At 37.4% G+C, this 19,666-nt stretch overlaps 1 protein-coding gene across 3 annotated transcripts in view; it reads left to right on the top strand.

Annotated features, from left to right (window-relative positions):
• PFKFB4 (6-phosphofructo-2-kinase/fructose-2,6-biphosphatase 4) overlaps positions 1–19,666 on the top strand; it is a 65,302-nt gene that overhangs the window by 33,827 nt on the left and 11,809 nt on the right. For all 3 annotated transcript variants that reach the window (XM_032210454.1, XM_032210453.1, XM_032210452.1), the window contains exons 2-9: positions 6,761–6,877; positions 8,379–8,475; positions 8,868–8,934; positions 11,961–12,035; positions 12,497–12,553; positions 14,200–14,321; positions 17,244–17,451; positions 18,287–18,433. In XM_032210454.1, the coding sequence (XP_032066345.1) occupies positions 6,761–6,877; positions 8,379–8,475; positions 8,868–8,934; positions 11,961–12,035; positions 12,497–12,553; positions 14,200–14,321; positions 17,244–17,451; positions 18,287–18,433 (890 nt within the window). The remainder of the gene's footprint in view (positions 1–6,760; positions 6,878–8,378; positions 8,476–8,867; positions 8,935–11,960; positions 12,036–12,496; positions 12,554–14,199; positions 14,322–17,243; positions 17,452–18,286; positions 18,434–19,666) is intronic.

Below are 19,666 nucleotides of genomic sequence, written 5' to 3'. Positions count from 1 at the left end.
ACTCACAAAAAGCAGATTTCAGAGGGAACATAGCATTACAAAATTTGTATGAAATAAACTTTGGAACACTTTGGAATACTTGAAAGCATTTCTTTAAAAGGTAATTCATTCATTTTTATACACCCAATATTAATTTGTTTTATTATCACAGTGCTATCATAACTTAGAAACAGCATGATAAGAGGAAACACTCAGTTGAGTTGAGATATAAAGGCTACATATGGTGTAAAAATAAGTTTGGAAAAGCTGTGTCCTATTTATTTTAGGACACAGTCAGTGTAGAAAACAGAACAAAAAAGTCCTACTTGGATTAGGCTATAGTCCCATCTGGCCTCTCATTCTTTATTAGTCACTGACCAACTGTATGTATTTGAGATGCTCACAAGCCTAAATAGAGAGCAATAGCCGCTGTAGCTTCCCAGCAGCAAGTATTTAAGGCATACTGCCTTTGATTCATCAGGAGAGAATATCAAAGTTATCAATCAGACATTGATGGCCTCATGTTTCACATACCTGTTTGGTGTCTTTGAAGCTGCCCAAATTTACGTTTATTGCCACAACCAAAAAAGAAATAATTCCCCTTTGGCCAATTTTGACTGTTTATGTAGATTCAGTGGATGACATCAAGTTTTAATATTGTGCTATAGAAAACAGTAAATTTTCTTGCACAATTTTATAAATATTGTCATAGTCATAGTCATAGTCACTTTATTTGTATGCCGCCCTTTTCCCTGGGGGGACTCAGGACGGCTCACAGTTCAAAAGGGGAGGGGAAGGACAAACAATTTACAACATAAAGACACTACATCATTTAAGAACACAACAGTCATACAATTCGAGTGGGGTTAGAGTCTTTAACCCCAGGACAGCCAGGACAGCCAGATTTTAAGGGCGGCGCGGAAGGTCTGGAGGGTGGTGAGGGTCCGAATCTCCACGGGGAGTTCGTTCCAGAGGGTCGGAGCAGCCACCGAGAAGGCTCTCCTCCGGGTAGTTGCCAGTCTACACTGGCTGGCTGATGGAATTCGGAGGAGGCCTAATCTATGCGATCTTATCGGTCTAGTGGAGGTAATTGGCAGTAGGCGGTCTCTCAAGTACCCAGATCCATTACCATGAAGGGCTTTGTAGGTGACAAGTAGCACCTTGAAGCGCACCCGGAGATCAACAGGCAGCCAGTGCAGCTCATGGAGGATAGGTGTTACGTGGGTGAAACGAGGTGCACCAACGATCGCTCGCGCGGCCGCATTCTGGACTAGCTGAAGTCGCCGAATACTCTTCAAGGGCAGCCCCATGTAGAGCACATTGCAGTACTCCAGCTTAGAGGTCACAAGGGCACGAGTGACTGTTGTGAGGGCCTCCCAGTTCAGGTAGGGACGCAACTGGTGCACCAGGCGAACCTGGGCAAATGCCCCCCTCGTCACAGCTGACAAATGATGTTCAAAAGTCAGCTGTGGGTCCAGGAGGACTCCCAAGTTGCGAACCCTATCTGAGGGGCGTACATTTTGACCCCCCAGCCTGAGAGATGGAACACTTGGCCAATTCGTGGGAGGGAAGCACAACAGCCACTCGGTCTTATCTGGATTGAGCACAAGCTTGTTAACCCCCATCCAGTCTCTAACAGCCTCAAGACCCTGGCTCATCACGTCCATCGCTTCATTGAGTTGGCACCGGGTGGACAGATACAACTGTGTATCGTCCGCATACTGGTGGTATTTTATCCCGTGCCGTCGGATGATCTCTCCCAGCGGTTTCATGTAGATATTGAAAAGAAGGGGGGACAGGACCGAACCCTGCGGCACCCCATACGTTAGGGGCCTAGGGGTCGATCTCTGCCCTCCGACTAACACCGACTGCGACCTGTCCGAGAGGTAAGAGGAGAACCACCGTAAGACAGTGCCTCCCACCCCCACCTCCCGCATTCATCGCAGAAAGATACCATGGTCGATGGTATCGAAAGCCACCGTGAGGTCACCAGGATGGAGGCATGGCCTCCATCCCTGGCTCTCCAGAGATCATCAGTCAACGCGACCAAAGCGGTTTCTGTGCTGTAGCCAGGTCTGAAGCCTGACTGGAATGGAGCAAGATAACTGGCTTCCTCCAAGGACCGCTGGAGCTGAAAGGCCACCACCTTCTCAACAACCTTCCCCACAAAGGGGAGGTTGGAGACTGGATGATAGTTGTTTAAACGGCCGGATCCAAGGATGGTTTCTTCAGGAAGGGTCTCACCACCGCCGCCTTTAAAGCGGGGGGAAAGACCCCCTCCCGTAGGGAGGCGATAACAACCACCTGGATCCAGCCTCGTGTCACCTCTCTGCTGTTTACAACCAGCCAGGAGGGGCACGGGTCCAGCACACATGTGGAGGCGCCTACAGCTCTCATCGCCTTGTCCACGTCCTCAGGGGTAACAGCTTGAAAATCAATCCAGCGATGGCTTACCAGATTATCCCTTAGTGCCTCGGCTGGTTCTGCAGAATTGGAGTCCAGGTCCGCCCGGAACCGAGCAACCTTGTCCGCGAGGAATTGGACGTAATCCTCAGCCCTGCCCTGCAGCGGATCGCCCGTATCCCTCCTATTTAGGAGGGAACGGGTTATCCTAAACAGGGTGGCTGGGCGCGACTCGGCGGATGCAATCAGAGAGGCAATATGTGTTCTTTTAGACGTCCTGAGTATCTACTGTATCTACTTTTATCTTATGTCTCAAATTAAAGTGCCCTTATTGCTGTAATCTCATAGGAGATTCATAGGAGAGTTGCTTTCCTAATGAATAATAGGAAGCATGCCTTATATACTGGATGCCTGGAAGCTATTGCCCTCTATCCAGGCTTGTGATACTGCTATGTCGTTTTGTACCTCTTTCAGCAATAAAATATTCTTGTGCAGTTGTTACAGTTCTCTGAGCATGGTAAACAATACAACGCCCTGGGATAGGATTGCCTAACTTAAGGACAACTTGTACTTATGAACTGATTGCTATAAAGCCTATTCTATTAAAAAAATTGAGTTAAGTATAGAGGTTTGCAATAAAGTACATACACATTTGTGACACTCACGAAAAACATTGTGTGGCTTCAGCAGTTTACCAGCTCGAAGAAGAACATCATCCACCATTTTAAGTTAAATCATATATATTTTTCCTCTTATTTACCCTTTACGTATGTGCTTGCTCAACTTAAAAACAGACTTAGGGATGGGTCTCCTCTGTAACCCAGAGACTGCCTGTACTTTTACTAACTAGAACATTATTTATCAGCATTATTGTATCTATTTTCAGTTTCCTTCTTAATTCCTTGCACGGACTTTGCCTTTTTTTTTACCCAGCAGCTGCAGTTGACTTAACTTTTTCATTAATTGTCTACTTGATGCCAAGATCATGTTGATATGTAAATGAAGTTTGGATTCTCTCTGTATGTTCTACAGTACACTGAACAGCATTTTGAAATTCATTTACATAGCCCTTTTCTGCATGTATTAACATGAACTCTTTGTATCATTAGCAAACATGACTACTACACTACATGACCCTAACTCCAAATCATTTATTACAAGTAAAACAAACTCGTCCAAATGCCAATACCTAATTCACATTACTTTACACATGTAGTGAATATGGGAATAAATTCAGACATTTATTCTTCCTTTCTATTTTTCTTTATTAACTATCTCTCAGTCCACAAGAGCATCTTATATCATACTTTATTCAGAACCCATGTGTTAGGTTTAGTAAATTAGGATTAAGTGTCTTTTTCAGCAGAGAAAACACATGCAGTGGTGACGCTCTGACACTTCTTTGACACAATGAGTATTATTTATGAGTAATTGAGGAATTATTAGACTCAATCAAGGTAAGCTAATGTTAATGCTGACATATTATCTTCGGAGAGTTTTTTGTTCAGATCCATAGAAATGCATCCTTTATCCACATGTTCTCAGAAGATATACTGAATAAAAATCTGCAAAATAAAGGCTGGACTTGTCAATAGTTCTCAACTTTCATCAGCTAAATTCAGAAGCTATTCAATATTACAGACTAAATTATTGTAACAAATACATTTAAGAACTGACATTTTTGGAGGAGAGGAAGAGGAGAGAGATAGGAGACGGAAAATAGAGGCAATTCAATTTGTCACACTTATTCATGGACAGGTTTGGAAAAAATTATGGGAATGATTATGGGTTTTTATTTCATAAGGTAATGGAGAAAATATAGCTTTACTTGCTTTAAAAAAATCATTCAGCTTCTGTAATAGTGTTCTGGCAATACATTTATTTCTCATAGTTTGTAAGTGTTGCATAATCTTTAATTTCTAGTTGCTCAGAATTTCATTTTTGCACAATTGCTTTGAACAGTTTCAAAATATAGATGTGTCCATATACTGTCTTAGTGTCAACAACTTAGGTACACTCTGTTCTCGTTGGCAGTCAAAAATGAGAACTATGATTCAAAGCAATGGATGCATATCCTTAAGTTATTGTTACTGTATTGTGATGTCTACAAATGGAAGTATATTTTTAAAATGCATATCAGCTTGCAATACGTGCCATTATTACTTAATCGTTTGAACATGGAATTCCCATGTGTATAAGTAGGGTCATATGTGTGGTTTTTTTATTTATTAAAAAAAACTTCATAAGTAGCAAACCTATTGTAAAATATTGTAATGTTGGCTTCCATCAAGTACAGCTAGAATCATATTTTATTAATGGGAATGCCTAAATCTTACTTTGTAACTTGAGAAAGTTCAGAGAAAAATTCTGGGGTATCTGATATTTTTTATTAAAGTATGCATCAAAATTAGGCCACAGTACTTCCTCCTGTGCCTAATGAAATTGATTACTGTAAAAGAGCTGTAAGAGCTTGAATATTAAATATTAGATATAATAGATGTTTACAGTTTCAAAAAGTTATTTAAACAATTAACTACTGTGTTTTGTGCAGTGAACCCAAATTAAAGTTAAGATTTGCTCATGCACATACTTTATTCTTTATAAATAAGTAAAGGCATAGTAGGTTTCAAAAAGTAAGTGATTACCACTTTTGGTAGCCTAGAAAGTTTGAGTGATAATTCTTTGATGCAGTTGACAGCTTTTTATAATTGGTCTTTTATAATCTGTATTCTTTTGCAACATTTAGCTGATTTTTCCTGCCATCCATCTCTCTCCCTCCCTCCCTCCCTCCCCTCCCTATCTCCACACACAGGCACGCATGCATAAAAACATATCTGTTATCTGCATCTCAATATTATTGCATTTATCAGTGCCTTTCACATATGCATTAGAAAAAAACCAAACAGTTCCTTCTATGCCAGTGTCATTAAATACACTGTTGGTGAATCATGACACTAATTTTATTTTTATTTTTCCGTTCTGTCCTTTCATTTCCCTTGTCCATAAGCCATCCCAGAAATAGTGAAAATCAAAGAAAGTGCAAGCAAACTTGTACAAACCAGATAATTCCTGGTTGTAATAAGCCACCAATTTCCTTTAAAAAGTCAGATATTCAAGGTTTGGTTAATAAAAACATTAGTTTCCAATTAACTCTTTTCCTCTTGTTCTAAAGCTTAGCAAATCAATGGGCTCAGCCATTGTCTGATTTGCAGTGTTCTTAAATTTTTACATTAGTTTTTGGGGAATAGCTGACTATAGCAATAATATTACCCTCTTTGCAAAGCATGAGTAATAATTACTATGATAACAAATGTAGAATATTTATTATATAAGCATATTATTTTTTACTTATTGAAAAGATTTATATGGGTACCTATCTTAAGAAACCCTTAAGTGAGTTTTTCTATTGTCATTTTTGTTGTTCAGTCGCTAAGTCATGTTTGACTTTTTGTGCATGCACCATAGCATGCCCGGCCTTCCTGACCTCCACTGTCAACCAGAGTTCTTTCAAACTTTGATGTTCACTTCTGTCATTACCTTAACTTTATTGTATCTGCACTAACATAGTTTTGTTTTGTTACACTGATACCTGTAATTGTTTTATGACATCGCAGTTACTGAGTTATATATATTTTAGTTTAAAAACAATTTTAAAATTGTAAATAACATGACTGATGCTTTATGAAATCTTTCTGGTCTTACATAACAACTTGAGTGTTTTTGCCCATTTTAAGAATTGCTTGGATATATAGCATATCTTCTCATAGCACAGAACTGAGTTACAAAAGTTGCTCATTACTGGTCTGTATTTTGAGAAAACTTACGCATTGTCTTCCAAAGATTTTTTTCCCAAGTTGAATGCATAAGAGTAATTGGTGGATATAAATAGTACTTGGTGGGAAGCAGATTATATACCACAGCTGGCTTGAGTAACTGAAAAAAAATGAAGGTGAATATACGTGTCCCCAGATAATGTTGCAGGATCCAATCTGGGTCAGTCACTGGGACCAGAGGTTTTATTTTCTGAGTTTTCCGACTCATGCTGGAGCCCATCTTTAGGGAACTTCTTGTGTCCTGAAAAAAATAATTCCAGGGGATGCTGTACTTCAGGAATTGGTGAAACATATGAATGGGTTTCTGAAGTTGATTTCAGAATAACTATGTAAAATGTATAGCAAGCATTTGTGGAACTAGTGGCTTTGGGGGAACTTCTAATAAAAATAGTATACTATTTTGAATGCTTCATCAAAATGACAAGGCTCTCCCTGGAGTGCTATTATTCCCATAAAAAGATGCAGCTATTTCCCAATTTAGTCTTCAGCTCTGTGACTGGTACTCCTGTTTTTCATGAACACTAACTCTGCCATTTTTTTTACAGTATGCATGACAAATTGTCCTACTCTGATTGTAATGGTTGGCCTTCCAGCAAGAGGAAAAACTTACATATCAAAAAAATTGACACGCTACTTAAACTGGATTGGAGTGCCTACAAAAGGTGAGTGCTCACATAACAGAGGTTTACCCAAAATTTAGGTAAGAATTGTTGCCATAAATACAATGTATTTATAGCATGGCAAATATAAACCCCTTTGGTTTCTAAAGGCACCTAAAAGTATATTATACAAGTAGCCATTATTTTCTTTCCTTTTTTTCTGTTTAGATGTTGTTGCCTATTTGGGTTTGTCTGTATTCTTTTTAACAATATAGTGGAAAGTATTACGTAATAAGCTTAAGCAGAAACTTATTTTACACCAAATACTTTGATTATTTTTCAGCTGCTCTGGATATAAAGGCTAAATAATCTTATTTATTTATTTTTATTTATTACATTTATATGTCGGCCATCTTTCCAATTAAATGACTCTTATGCTTATAAAATTGGTATTTTAAATCAGTTAATACTGATAAGAGCCAAGGTGGCGCAGTGGTTAAATGCAGCACTGCAGGCTACTGCTAGATCAGCAGGTCAGCGGTTCAAATCTCACCGGCTCAGGGTTGACTCAGCCTTCCATCCTTCCGAGGTGGGTAAAATGAGGACCCGGATTGTTGGGGGCAATATGCTGACTCTCTGTAAACCGCTTAGAGAGACCTGAAAGGCCTATGAAGCGGTATATAAGTCTACTGCTATTGATATAGTATCTTTTCTATCTTTAACAGTCTTATGTTATTTAAACTTTAGAGTGTTAATAATCTCTAGTCCACACTGTATTAATATTACATGTAATATATATGTTTTATAATTATATAATAAAACAGAAAAAATGTAACAGAATAAGTTTTTTATTGGTTCGTTACATAGTCAGCCTACTGTTTAGACTGAATTTGGCATTTTTATCAATCAAGTCCTTTCTAAGGATTCAGGATAGGTAGATGTTGATGTTTGGTTAATCAAGGTAAAATATATTATTAGTTAAAAGGTATTATTACTGTTATTTTTTATCTAAAAATGTCACTAGTGTGAATAGTGCTTAACCAATTTTTAAAAAGTTGGTTCAATATGCTAAACTGCTTTCAATTAAAAGTAAGGAAAGGAAAATGGAAGGAAATATAAAATGAAGCTAAGATGCTTTGTTTTCAGTTATATCTACCTAGACTTAATCACAGATTTAAGTTATAAGAGTCAGCTAAAAGCTTCACAGGAAAAATTGGATCTGAGAAGAACTGGAAAAGTGCCCTTCATAGCTTGCTATAAACAATATTTAGGATATAATCGTAAAGTTATCTGGTTTCAAGATTATACCCCAAAGGTGCTTTTTCAAGAAGACGCTTCCAAGAAGCTTCTTCAGCTCTTGAAAAAGCACCTTTGGGACAACCATGACCTAGAGAATCTCCATAGACTTTTAAGATGATAATGTATAATATTTTTTTTGGCTATTTGAGATAACCTATTCCTTATTTAGTGGCAGTGATAAGTCATCTCTGTACATCTTATTCTATAAATGTACATTATAGAAGAAAATAAAAACTCAATTTTCCTCCTTGACTTTTCTACACAGAGTTTAATGTTGGTCAGTACCGTCGAGATTTGGTAAAAACATACAAGTCCTTTGAATTCTTCTTGCCAGACAATAAAGAAGCCCTGAAAATCCGAAAGTAAGTTGGTCATATGCCACTTTCTGTTGGCATCATGTTGCTGTTTTGGTCTAAAGGAATGTTGATGTTAACAAATTAGAAAATAGCTGATGCTGTTGGTTGTTTCTACCAAGGTGGGAAAGTAGGATAGCTGTCTTGAGAGATGCGTGGCTCATTCTTAAGTTTTCTTCCTGTAATCATTGTTTTAATTTTATTGAGCATAATCTGTGAACTGGAGGAAGACACATAAGTTGCTTCAGCATTTCTGAAGCATGCCTTTTCAATGCTATTGTATGTAAGGCTGAGTCCTATTTTGTGTACAGTCTTTTAATAATGCTAAAAATAGCCCTGTGTATTTGTAACTATGAAGTCTTGTCAGGGGTATAACCAGGGTGTTGTCTCTTCTTTTTAAGAAAGTGTGCCTTAGCAGCACTAAATGATGTCCGGCGATATCTTTGTGAAGAAAATGGGCATGTGGCAGTAAGTGTTCTATGGTGCATTGCTAAACAAATGACTACTAGAACAGTTTTTCCCGGCTTTTGAGGTGGTGGCTCTCAAATTCCATATGCTATTTAAATTCTATGAGGTTGGAGTTACAATATAAGCTACATAGTACTAACCTTCTGCCAGTGTCAGTGGGTAATTTTCATATCTGTATCTGCTGACATCATTTTTTATAATGCAGAGGTAGTTTTAAATTGCTTCTGTGTTTGTATCTTATAGCATATTCATAGTAAAATTGTGTTATGTAGAATAATAATATAGTTATATTCAGCTAGGATATAATCCTGTTGAGTGGACTCAATCTGGGTGCATCTTGCAAACTGAATACAGCATTTTTGGCATCCCAAAACCCTGTCTCGTGCATCCCATTTTCCGCAAAAATGGGCGTGCAGAGGGTTTGGGAGGCCTGCAAAGTGGTCCTGTTATCATGAATAAAATGACAGAATGAGTCCACGCAATAGGATTATATCCTAGATGGACATAACTATATTATTATTGTACATAACACAATTTTACTATGAATGTGCTGTGCTATAAGATACAAATACAGAATAATACTTTTTTTCCAGAATTGTGAACTCATGTACTGTCAAGATTCATGAAATGCCTCATCTCAAACTAACATTGAAGATTATGCATAAAAACTGCAAATAAAATATATAGGACATTCTACCTATTTTATATCATGCTGTTCCTGTATATTTCTAAGACTGTCAAAAGCAAAATGCCTGTTTAAATGTTTGTTTCATTCACTTTTCTTTCTACTATAATTCATACACACATATCATACTAACCTATCCCTAGTGTTTTTTGTCTACTTATTTGATTCATGGGCTGTTTTTTGCTCATTTTTTGCCCTCCCCAGCCCCCAAGAGCACTCTACAGGTCTTCCACACCCTCTGCACGCCCCGTTTTTCGCTTCCAACCCCACCCACGCGTCACATTTTTGCCCTCCCTGGCTTACAGGAGCACTTTTCAGACCTCTCAAACTCTCTGCATGCCCCTTTTTCACAAGAAATGAGACGAGCTGAGGGTTTGGGAGACGTTCAGAGTGCTCCTGTGGGCTGGGGAGAGCAAAAACTTTTTAAAAAATTGACCTCTTCAAAATCTTGGTGCGTCTTATAGTCTGAAAAATATGGTAATTGCACTATTTGTTCTGCTTGTCATTAGTATGCATGTATACATATGAAAGGTACCTACAGTGGGGCAAAAAAGTATTTAGTCAGCCACCAATTGTGCAAGTTCTCCCACTTAAAAAGATGAGAGAGGCCTGTAATTGACATCATAGGTAGACCTCAACTATGAGAGACAAAATGAGAAAACAAATCCAGACAATCACATCGTCTGATTTGTAAAGAATTTTTTTTGCAAATTATGATGGAAAATAAGTATTTGGTCAATATCAAAAGTTCATCTCAATACTTTGTTATATATCCTTTGTTGGCAATGACAGAGATCAAACGTTTTCTGTAAGTCTTCACAAGGTTGGCACACACTGTTGCTGGTATGTTGGCCCATTCCTCCATGCAGATCTCCTCTGGAGCAGTGATGTTTTGGGGCTGTCGCTGGGCAACATGGAATTTCAACTCCAAAGGTTTTCTATGGGGTTGAGATCTGGAGGCTGGCTAGGTCACTCCAGGACCTTGAAATGCTTCTTATGAAGCCACTCCTTCATTGCCCAGGCGGTGTATTTGGGATCATTGTCATGCTGAAAGACCCAGCTAAGTTTCATCTTCAATGCCTTTGCTGATGGAAGGAGGTTTGCACTCAAAATCTCACGATACATGGCCCCATTCATTCTTTCCTGTACATGGATCAGTCGTCCTGGTCCCTTTGCAGAGAAACAGCCCCAAAGCATGATGTTGCCACCCCCGTGCTTCACGTAGGTATGGTGTTCTTTGGATGCAACTCAGCATTCTCTATCCTCCAAACACGACGAGTTGTGTTTCTACCAAACAGTTCTACTTTGGTTTCATCTGACCATATGACATCATCCCAATCCTCTTCTGGATCATCCAAATGCTCTCTAGCAAACTTCAGACGGGCCTGGACATGTACTGGCTTAAGCAGGGAGGCACTGCAGGATTTGAGTCCCTGGTGGCGTAGTGTGTTACTGATGGTAGCCTTTATTATGTTGGTCTCAGCTCTCTGCAGGTCATTCACTAAGTCTGGGATTTTTGCTCACCGTTCTTGTGATCATTTTGACCCCACGAGGTGAGATCTTGCATGGAGCCCCAGATCGAGGGAGATTATCAGTGGTCTTGTATGTCTTCCATTTTCTAATTATTGCTCCCACAGTTGATTTCTTCACACCAAGTTGCTTGCCTATTGCAGATTCAGTCTTCCCAGCCTGATGTAGGTCCATAATTTTGTTTCTGGTGTCCTGCAACAGATCTTTGGTCTTCACCATAGTGGAGTTTGGAGTGTGATTGTTTGGGGTTGTAGACAGGTGTCTTTTATACTGCTAACAAGTTCAAACAAGTGCCATTAATACAGGTAATGAGTGGAGGACAGAGGAGCCTCTTAAAGAAGAAGTTATAGGTCTGTGAGAGCCAGAAATCTTGCTTGTTTGTAGGTGATTTTCCACCATATTTTGCAAAAAAATTCTTTCCAAGTCAGACAATGTGATTGTCTGGATTTGTTTTCTCATTTTGTCTCTCATAGTTGAGGTCTACCTATGATGTCAAATAGAGGCCTCTCTCATCTTTTTAAGTGGGAGAACTTGCACAATTGGTGGCTGACTAAATATTTTTTGCCCCACTGTATATACTATGCAAAACCACACAGTAGTTGCTAAAAATATTTATGATGAAGCTGTTACATTTTATTAATGATTCATGAAATATTACAAATATACATGTATATTATTAGTAATAATTTGGGTTCTGCCAAGACCTGCATACCTGTACCCGTGAAAATTTGCGAAAACACACACACACACACAAACACACAAACACACACATTTACTGATCTACCACTGATTCCTGTATTGTCTCATCTAGGTTTTTGATGCAACAAATACTACAAGGGAACGTAGAGACACCATATATAAGTTTGGTGAAGAAAATGGATTTAAGGTCAGTTGAATAAAGATGCTAAAATTATTTAGTCCTAGAATATGTAAAATGTTTGTTCTAAATACTGCAGATGAAAAGTATTGGTTGTAAGTAGTTCTGTAAAAAAACCCTCAAATTTCTGGTAAGTTATGCTTCTAATTTATTATGTAATTTTAATTCTATGGTTGACAGTAACTATGAACAATAGTTTTTGTTGCTAGTAAATATGAAAGAAGATTCTGTTGTGATTAGAAATTCTCACTTTTAAGACAGCTGGCAATTTAATATTGCATGTACCATTAATTGCCTTGTTAATTATAATTCATGTATTTTTGCGAGGGAGTAAGGAAGAGACATAGCATTGTACAGCACTGTGTTTTGCTTTTGAGTAAGTAAGTTGAAGCCTGCTTTGCATTTTTTTTAGAAAGTGAAAAATATTATGTAAAGGTCCAACATCAATGTTCTTCCTGTTTGGCTTACAGACATTTTTTGTGGAGTCAGTATGCGTTGATCCTGAGGTTATTGCTGCAAATATTGTGGTGAGTCGTAACTTCCGTTTATGTTAAAATGTTGGTGTTCAGTTTACTTCCCAGAACCTCTGAATCAGATCTAGCTGCTTCACTCCCTGCAATACTCAAGTAAAAAAAACTTTCACTAGGGATTAAATTTTCAGAAACTGGCTTGCAAAATGCCTTTTTTACCAGTAAACTCTGCCTCCTTTCAAGAAACGCAGAAGACAACTAAATTAACCATAGAATTGCAGAACAATTCAGGACAGGAGAAGTATGGGAATATTATTTCTTGATCACCAAACTATATAAATTTATTTATTTTCATCTACAGAGATCATGCAATCATTGATATACAAATTTAGTTTAAATAAAAGGTCATCAAATATGTATACTGTTCTGTCCCCCCCCCCTCACAGCTCTTAACAAACGGTCGGACAAATAAACTTAAAAGGAACTTTTCTTTATCAGTTCACAGTTCAAAGTGGCTTCGAGCCCAAAAATAACATAAATACAAGTCTCCGACAAGAATGCAAAACAAAATCTCTTACTAGCAATGCACTTCTCCAATGTAGCCTTGAATCAGGGTTACAAGAAACAGAAAGCACTTATCCAAGTGTATCTTCCATAAATCACGATTAATAATCAAGCAATGTTGTACCAAACAAGGAACACACGAAGGAACGTCTGTTGACTCCTGCGACTAGGGCGTGGCAGCATCCGTCCTTTTATCTCCAAACCTGTCTCTACAAGCCCCAGCTGCATAATGAATCTTGTATCCTGAAAAGAGTCACAGCAGACATCTGTTGAGTCACAACAGTATACATATATGATACGTGGACAATACACTATAGAACCATGATGGCTAACCTATGGCACATGTGCCACGGGTGGCATGCAGAGCCCTCTCTGTGGGCATGCAAGCCGTCCAACTCAGCTCCACTGCGCATTCAGGTGCGCTTCCCGCCAGACAGCTGATTTTCGTGTGTCTGCGTTGCATGCAAGTGTTGTGTGTTCCGGGTCTCTGCGGTGGATGCAGGATATGTTTGTTCATGCATGGGGGGCGGGCAAGGGTGTCATCCTCATATGCACAGGAGGGAGCGCGTGGGTGCAGCACACCCGTAGCATCCCATTTTTGGTCTCAGGAGGCCTCAGGAAGGCCTGCTAGGCCCAAAATGGGATGCAAGGAGGTGGTATGGCACGCCCCCCCATTTTTGGTCCCAGGAGGCTTCTAGGCTTCTAGGCTCAAAATGGGGTGCGCGGGGGGTCACACACATCCGGGGGGGGTCCACACTGGTTGGGCGCATGCGCAGGGGGAGTGGGACACATTGCATTATGGAGGACCCACTTACGTGTTGTCACGTATATGTGCGCAATTTTGGCATGTGAGGAGAAAAAGGTTAGCCATCACTGCTATAGGACATAATATATTAAATTAAGGCTATAGAAATTAAAAGAATTGAAAACAAAAGTTTCAATCTTATGATAACGATTTACCATCCACGTTATCTTTTCTACTGATACTTAATTTGTACATTTTCCCTAAATTGTTGAAGTATAAGTTAGATTTCTCTTTTAAATTTAGTTTTTTCTAACGCAGAATATAGGAAAGCATCATACAACTAATTGACTTCTTTAATAATATTTAGAGATTTCTTTGTTCTGTGGTTTCTTAGCAAGTGAAATTAGGCAGTCCTGATTATGTTGACTGTGCTAGTGATGAAGCTACGGAAGACTTTATGAAAAGAATTGAGTGTTACAAGAATTCATATGAGACGCTGGATGAAAATCTAGACAAGTAAGTGACGATTTCAATTTTAATTAAAAAACAATAATATGGTATCTTAAAGTTTAATCCATTTAACTTATAACATACATTTTAGGGGAACACATCCTTTCAGATGAATGATATAAATTAATGTGTGAGAGATGATATAAATACTTTTAATAAGAAAGGAAGAATTTAAAATAGTGATGAGAATAAGCAGAAATGCTTTTAATATTAGAAGTTAGAGACAGAATTGTGAAATAAAGCAGGTCATAAATAAAGCACAGGGATGTGTGCTTTGTCAGGCCAAGGTAGCAAAATCAACAAAGAACACTGGTCCTTTACTGTGAGCTATTTGTAGTCCTGACAAATTTTATTACTCAGTTGTTATGTTTACTCCTTTGTGATCTGGAGTGGGGAAAAATGGGAAGTGAAAAAGGTTTTAAAAAAAAGGGAAATTCCATGATTGCCTAAAAAAAATGACCAAATGTGAAATAGTCACAGCATTTAACATGGGTATTTTGAACATTAATCAGTATAATTTGAAAATAACTTTTGGGCCACATTCCGTCCAAGACAAATGGCAATAGGTTTTCTGATTCAGTCTGCTTTGTTCTTTTTGTCAAATAATGTATATTATTCTTATTTTATATTATCACACATTAAAAAAACTCTGGGCAACTCATAACAGCAATAAAAACACAAACACATTAAAAAAAAGCAAAAAAACTTGTTATTCAACCATCTCCTTTCACTGTATTCAACAAAACCATCTCTAGGCTCCAATCTCGCCTTATCCCAATGTTTAGGGTAAGAGCCAGTTCTTTATGGCCTGGAAGACTTAGGAGGGTGGAAGTGTGCCAAATACTGGGGTCAGATGAGATTGAGTGTTCTGGAGGGCAGAAGCCACTATGGAAAAGATATAACTCCTAGGTTCCATTAGGAAGGTGGAAACATATATCAGAATATTACCATTTCTGATGTCATGTCTCTGAATATTTACATTTTTATATGTAAAATAAAGTAAACATTACTGATTGATATTAGATAGAACTGAAAATGAGAAAATATATACTCCTATAACATTGGGAATGTTATTATTGGCTTTTGTGTATCTTCAGAATATCTTTTTAATAAAACTGGCCATTTTTTTTACTGTTTAACATTAGCCATTTCAAATTGTTTCAGGGAATGCCCTTAGTTGCCCATAAAATCCTAGATCTCATAGCTTATCTCTTGGCTTTCCAAGAGCTCTTTTGCATATTGTTATAGCCATAAAAAGATTAACTAATAAATATATTCTCCTGGAGCCCTTTTGCGATTGCTTGCTATACTGTATGGTTTTTAGTGATAAAATTAGTGCTTTTGTTTTGTTTCATAATAAACTGATCTTTTCTTTATTTATTTGATTTATAACATGCCTTTTTATTCTTGCAAGTGGCTAAACTAATACGATTGTTTAATTGTAATGACATTATTTGCAGGAACAGCACTCAGTTGTGGATATTTCCTTATATGGACTTCAACTGGTAGAGCCCAGGCCCAGATTTACCATAACACTGAGAATTCAGCTCTTGTCAGTGTGCTGTATTAGGAGGTTTGCAAATAATGTCATGCAATTTTTAGGAGTTTTCCCATATTCGCCTAAGTTATTTTATGATTTTGACCAGTAAACCTGTTTGGTTTACAAAAGTAGTTGACTGTATGTATTGCATACTGGCTATAATCAACAGATAAAAGCCCTAGAAAAAACATGAACAATGTTAATTTTTATTAATGAGAAAAAAATGCAGTAACGTGGCTTGGGCAACAAATAATGTTGATATATTAATTTCATGCTGTTGCTAGCATAGTTGAAAAAGGATCTCGGAACTGAAATTTAGAGCATCAGCAAATGAGGTTTCTAATTAATGATTCAGCCAAAAAAAATCTGTCAGAGAAAATAGCTTGAAATATCTGTTTACCAGAGATAAATCATCCCAGTGGACACATTAAAAAGTAAGTTAAACATAAATTCATAGCCACAGTTCCAAGAAATCTTGGCCTCTCTGCAGGCTGATTCTTTGAATGCATGCTGCATTTCTAGGTAAACAAGTAATTATCTGTTAAAATAGAAATTGACAGCCACAAGCTATGTGGATTTACAAATTCTATATAGTATGGATAATATGGTTAATTTGGAATTCTCTCTTCAGATCTTAGTTAATTGAAGATATAGTAAAACTCTCTATTACTTATATACAGTTAACTATTTTTACTAACTTTCCAACTAGATTCCATAATGTAAAAAGAATGTAAATAAAATAAATACATTGCATATTAACAAACATCCTGTTACTTAAAAGTTCTTTTTGTTAGATTCTGGAACTACAGGTAGTCCTTAGGTTCTAATGGCAGTCAGGACTGGAATGTCCTTCGCTAAATGATGGGGTTGTGAAGCACAACATCACAGGACTGAATCTATTAGCAGAGGTAATCCTGGTTGCTGTCATAACCCCAGGACCACTCCGGTCATTAAGTGGAAAGAGGCAAGATGTCAGGCAAATAGGTTAGTGGTTGAGGGGTGGGTGAGTGCTCCAGATGGGTGCTGCAGTGTGTAGGCTGGTGCTGCAGGCAAGAGAGTGGGTGGTACTAGTAGGCACTACTGGGGAATGTGGGGAAGTGGAGGGGCAGGACTGAGTGGCTGTAAATGCAGGCTAGGGCCAAATTTTGATTGTTTGACTGGGGAAAGGGCAAATGCGGTGGCCAAAACTTCAAGGACTGGTTGCAAATCCAGTTCTTTCAGTGCCCTTATAACTTTGAATTGTCACTAAACAAATGGACATAATTGGAGGACTATCTGCACTTTTCCTCAAATGTTGGTGAGTAAAATGTATTCCTGGTCTCTGTGGCTGATAAGTAAAGCATTAGGCTAAATAGGACAATAATTAATTACGTCTCCTATTGTTACAGGGATCTTTCTTATATTAAAATCATGGATGTTGGAAGGAGTTACCTTGTAAACCATGTAATGGATCATATTCAGAGTCGGATTGTTTACTACCTCATGAATATTCATGTAACTCCTCGTTCCATCTACCTCTGTCGACACGGTGAAAGTGAACTAAATCTAAAGGGAAGAATAGGAGGAGACACGGGCTTGTCTCATAGAGGGAAAGAGGTAGTTATATTCTATCTATTGTAGCTCTGTATTTTATTACATTTAAAATTTATTTTAAAATTTAAGTAATTTTTAAAAATGTACATTATCTTGCATTTGTTTGTGTTCTGGGATTTAAGGAGAGATTTGGATCCAGACAACCAAGGATATGGAACATTCTGCATTTTGCTTTTGAGCAATAAACTAGATTTCCATTCCAGAGAATGAATGAGATCACAAAGAAATTAATAGGGTCAGAGCAGAAACTTCATTTAAATAAAATGTTAAATTAACTGAAAATGTGCACAACATATTTATTAATTTTTCCTCAGGAACGTGTTAAAAATTACAAGTCAATGGCAACTTTCTTGGGGCTGTGGGGCAACCCAGGTGTTTAGGCTTCCAGTGTCGCTTGCTGTGTAGAAAATTTTGGGAATTGAAGTCTACACATCTTAAAGTTGCTAAGTTTGAGAGATAGTGATATCAGAAGATTCTTAAGAACTGTGAAACATTTCAAAAAAGGCTGCAGTCAGATACAGGAACGTGGAGGTGTCACAGGTCTCCATTTATTTTTACTACTTAAAAAGCCTACAGTAAATAGTTCAGCCTGAATAAGAAATGTTCAGGAGGTTATATCTCTACAAGTGGAAGTTCCTTATACAATGTTTTATTACACCAAAATTAGAGTGCCCTCTCATTTTAGCAAACAAATATTGTGATTCTTAACTGCTAGTCAAATTTCTTTGTTGAAGGACTACATGAGCCTTTGAAAGACCTCATTCAAAATGTATTATCTTTTGACACTGAATCTGAGTAGCTGTGATATTATAATGTATTTTTTAATGACCTTTTCCAGTTTGCCAAGAGCTTGGGCCAGTTCATTAATGACCAAAACATCAAAGATCTGAAAGTCTGGACAAGTCAGATGAAGAGGACCATTCAGACTGCTGAGGCTCTGAGAGTGCCTTATGAACAGTGGAAAGTTTTAAATGAAATCGATGCGGTAGGATTGCTTTTCTGTTATATGCATAACAGATGCTTGTAGTTTTTTGCTTGTAGTTTATGATGAAGATGACGACAATGAGCTTCTGCAGCTTCCTGAAGTTTTATAACTACCAGACAAGTCATCAAGGCTTATTTCAAATGTATTAGATTGTATTGCACCTATTGCTTCTCTTGCCATAAAATTATATGTTAATTATAAATGTTAGTTGGTTTCAGCAATTTTAGAAAGTATTTGTGGAATTTGTCCCTTCTTGCTACAGAACTATTTCTGTTGATTTCAAACTGATGTCAGGCAATAAACTATTATTATTTTTGACAACTATCCCTAATTTGAAAGGAGTTAAGTTAAGATTGAGTTGAAAACCAAAGTTTGTTTTAATCATTGTGTGAAAATAAAATGGTAGTTCTGCCCTGATGTCTTATCGATCAATTGATTGATTGATTGATTGATAGATGTCCATCTTGAATAACATTTCAACTTGAAAGTGACATAACAGTTTTTTAAAAAAAAATATTGTTGCAAATAATTCATTTTAATGATAAATTGTTTTGTTTATGCTGTTTGCAATTTGATTAGAATTTAAAAATAGTTTTATTTTATTTGTTGAAATTGGTAGAAATGTGGGTTAAAATTCAGTAAATTAATAAATTAATGAAATAAACGCATTAAATATTTTAAATTAATTGAATTTTGAAAAACATTACTGCTAAATCCCCTGACAATAACCAATAGTTTTTTTCTGATGATATTTCAAAAAATAATCTGAGAAAGCAAATTCGACAATTAGATCAAACTGGGAAAAGCCACTGTGTTGTTTCCAATTTCAGGTGGTTTGGTGAGGAGAAGTAAAACCATTTGTTATGATAGGGCTGCCCCCCTCATGGTTTGCTTAGCTCCAACAAGAAACTAAAGAGATATTTTTGTACCAGACGGTGTTTGCTCTTCAGTGGGGATTTATTTAGTTTGGTATTGTTATTTTTTATTATTATATATTTTGTTTTAATTTTATTGTAAACTGCTAAGATTTTAATTTGGATTATGGCAAGGTATAAATTTGATTACATAGATAAATAGTTCCATGAATTGAATTTCCATTTGTGCAGCTTAAGGTCAGAATTCATAATGAGGATGATAATAACACAGCCTGATCAACTCAGTTTACATAGGTTATCTCTCAGTAAACATTAAAACATGAGATATAATTAGACCCTGAAAGAATAGCCTTCCAGC

The sequence above is a fragment of the Thamnophis elegans genome, chromosome 2, assembly GCF_009769535.1.
Source record: "Thamnophis elegans isolate rThaEle1 chromosome 2, rThaEle1.pri, whole genome shotgun sequence".
Lineage (NCBI taxonomy): Eukaryota > Metazoa > Chordata > Lepidosauria > Squamata > Colubridae > Thamnophis > Thamnophis elegans.
Note: the sequence above shows the minus strand (reverse complement) of the source record. Positions and strands in the feature narration are given on the sequence as shown.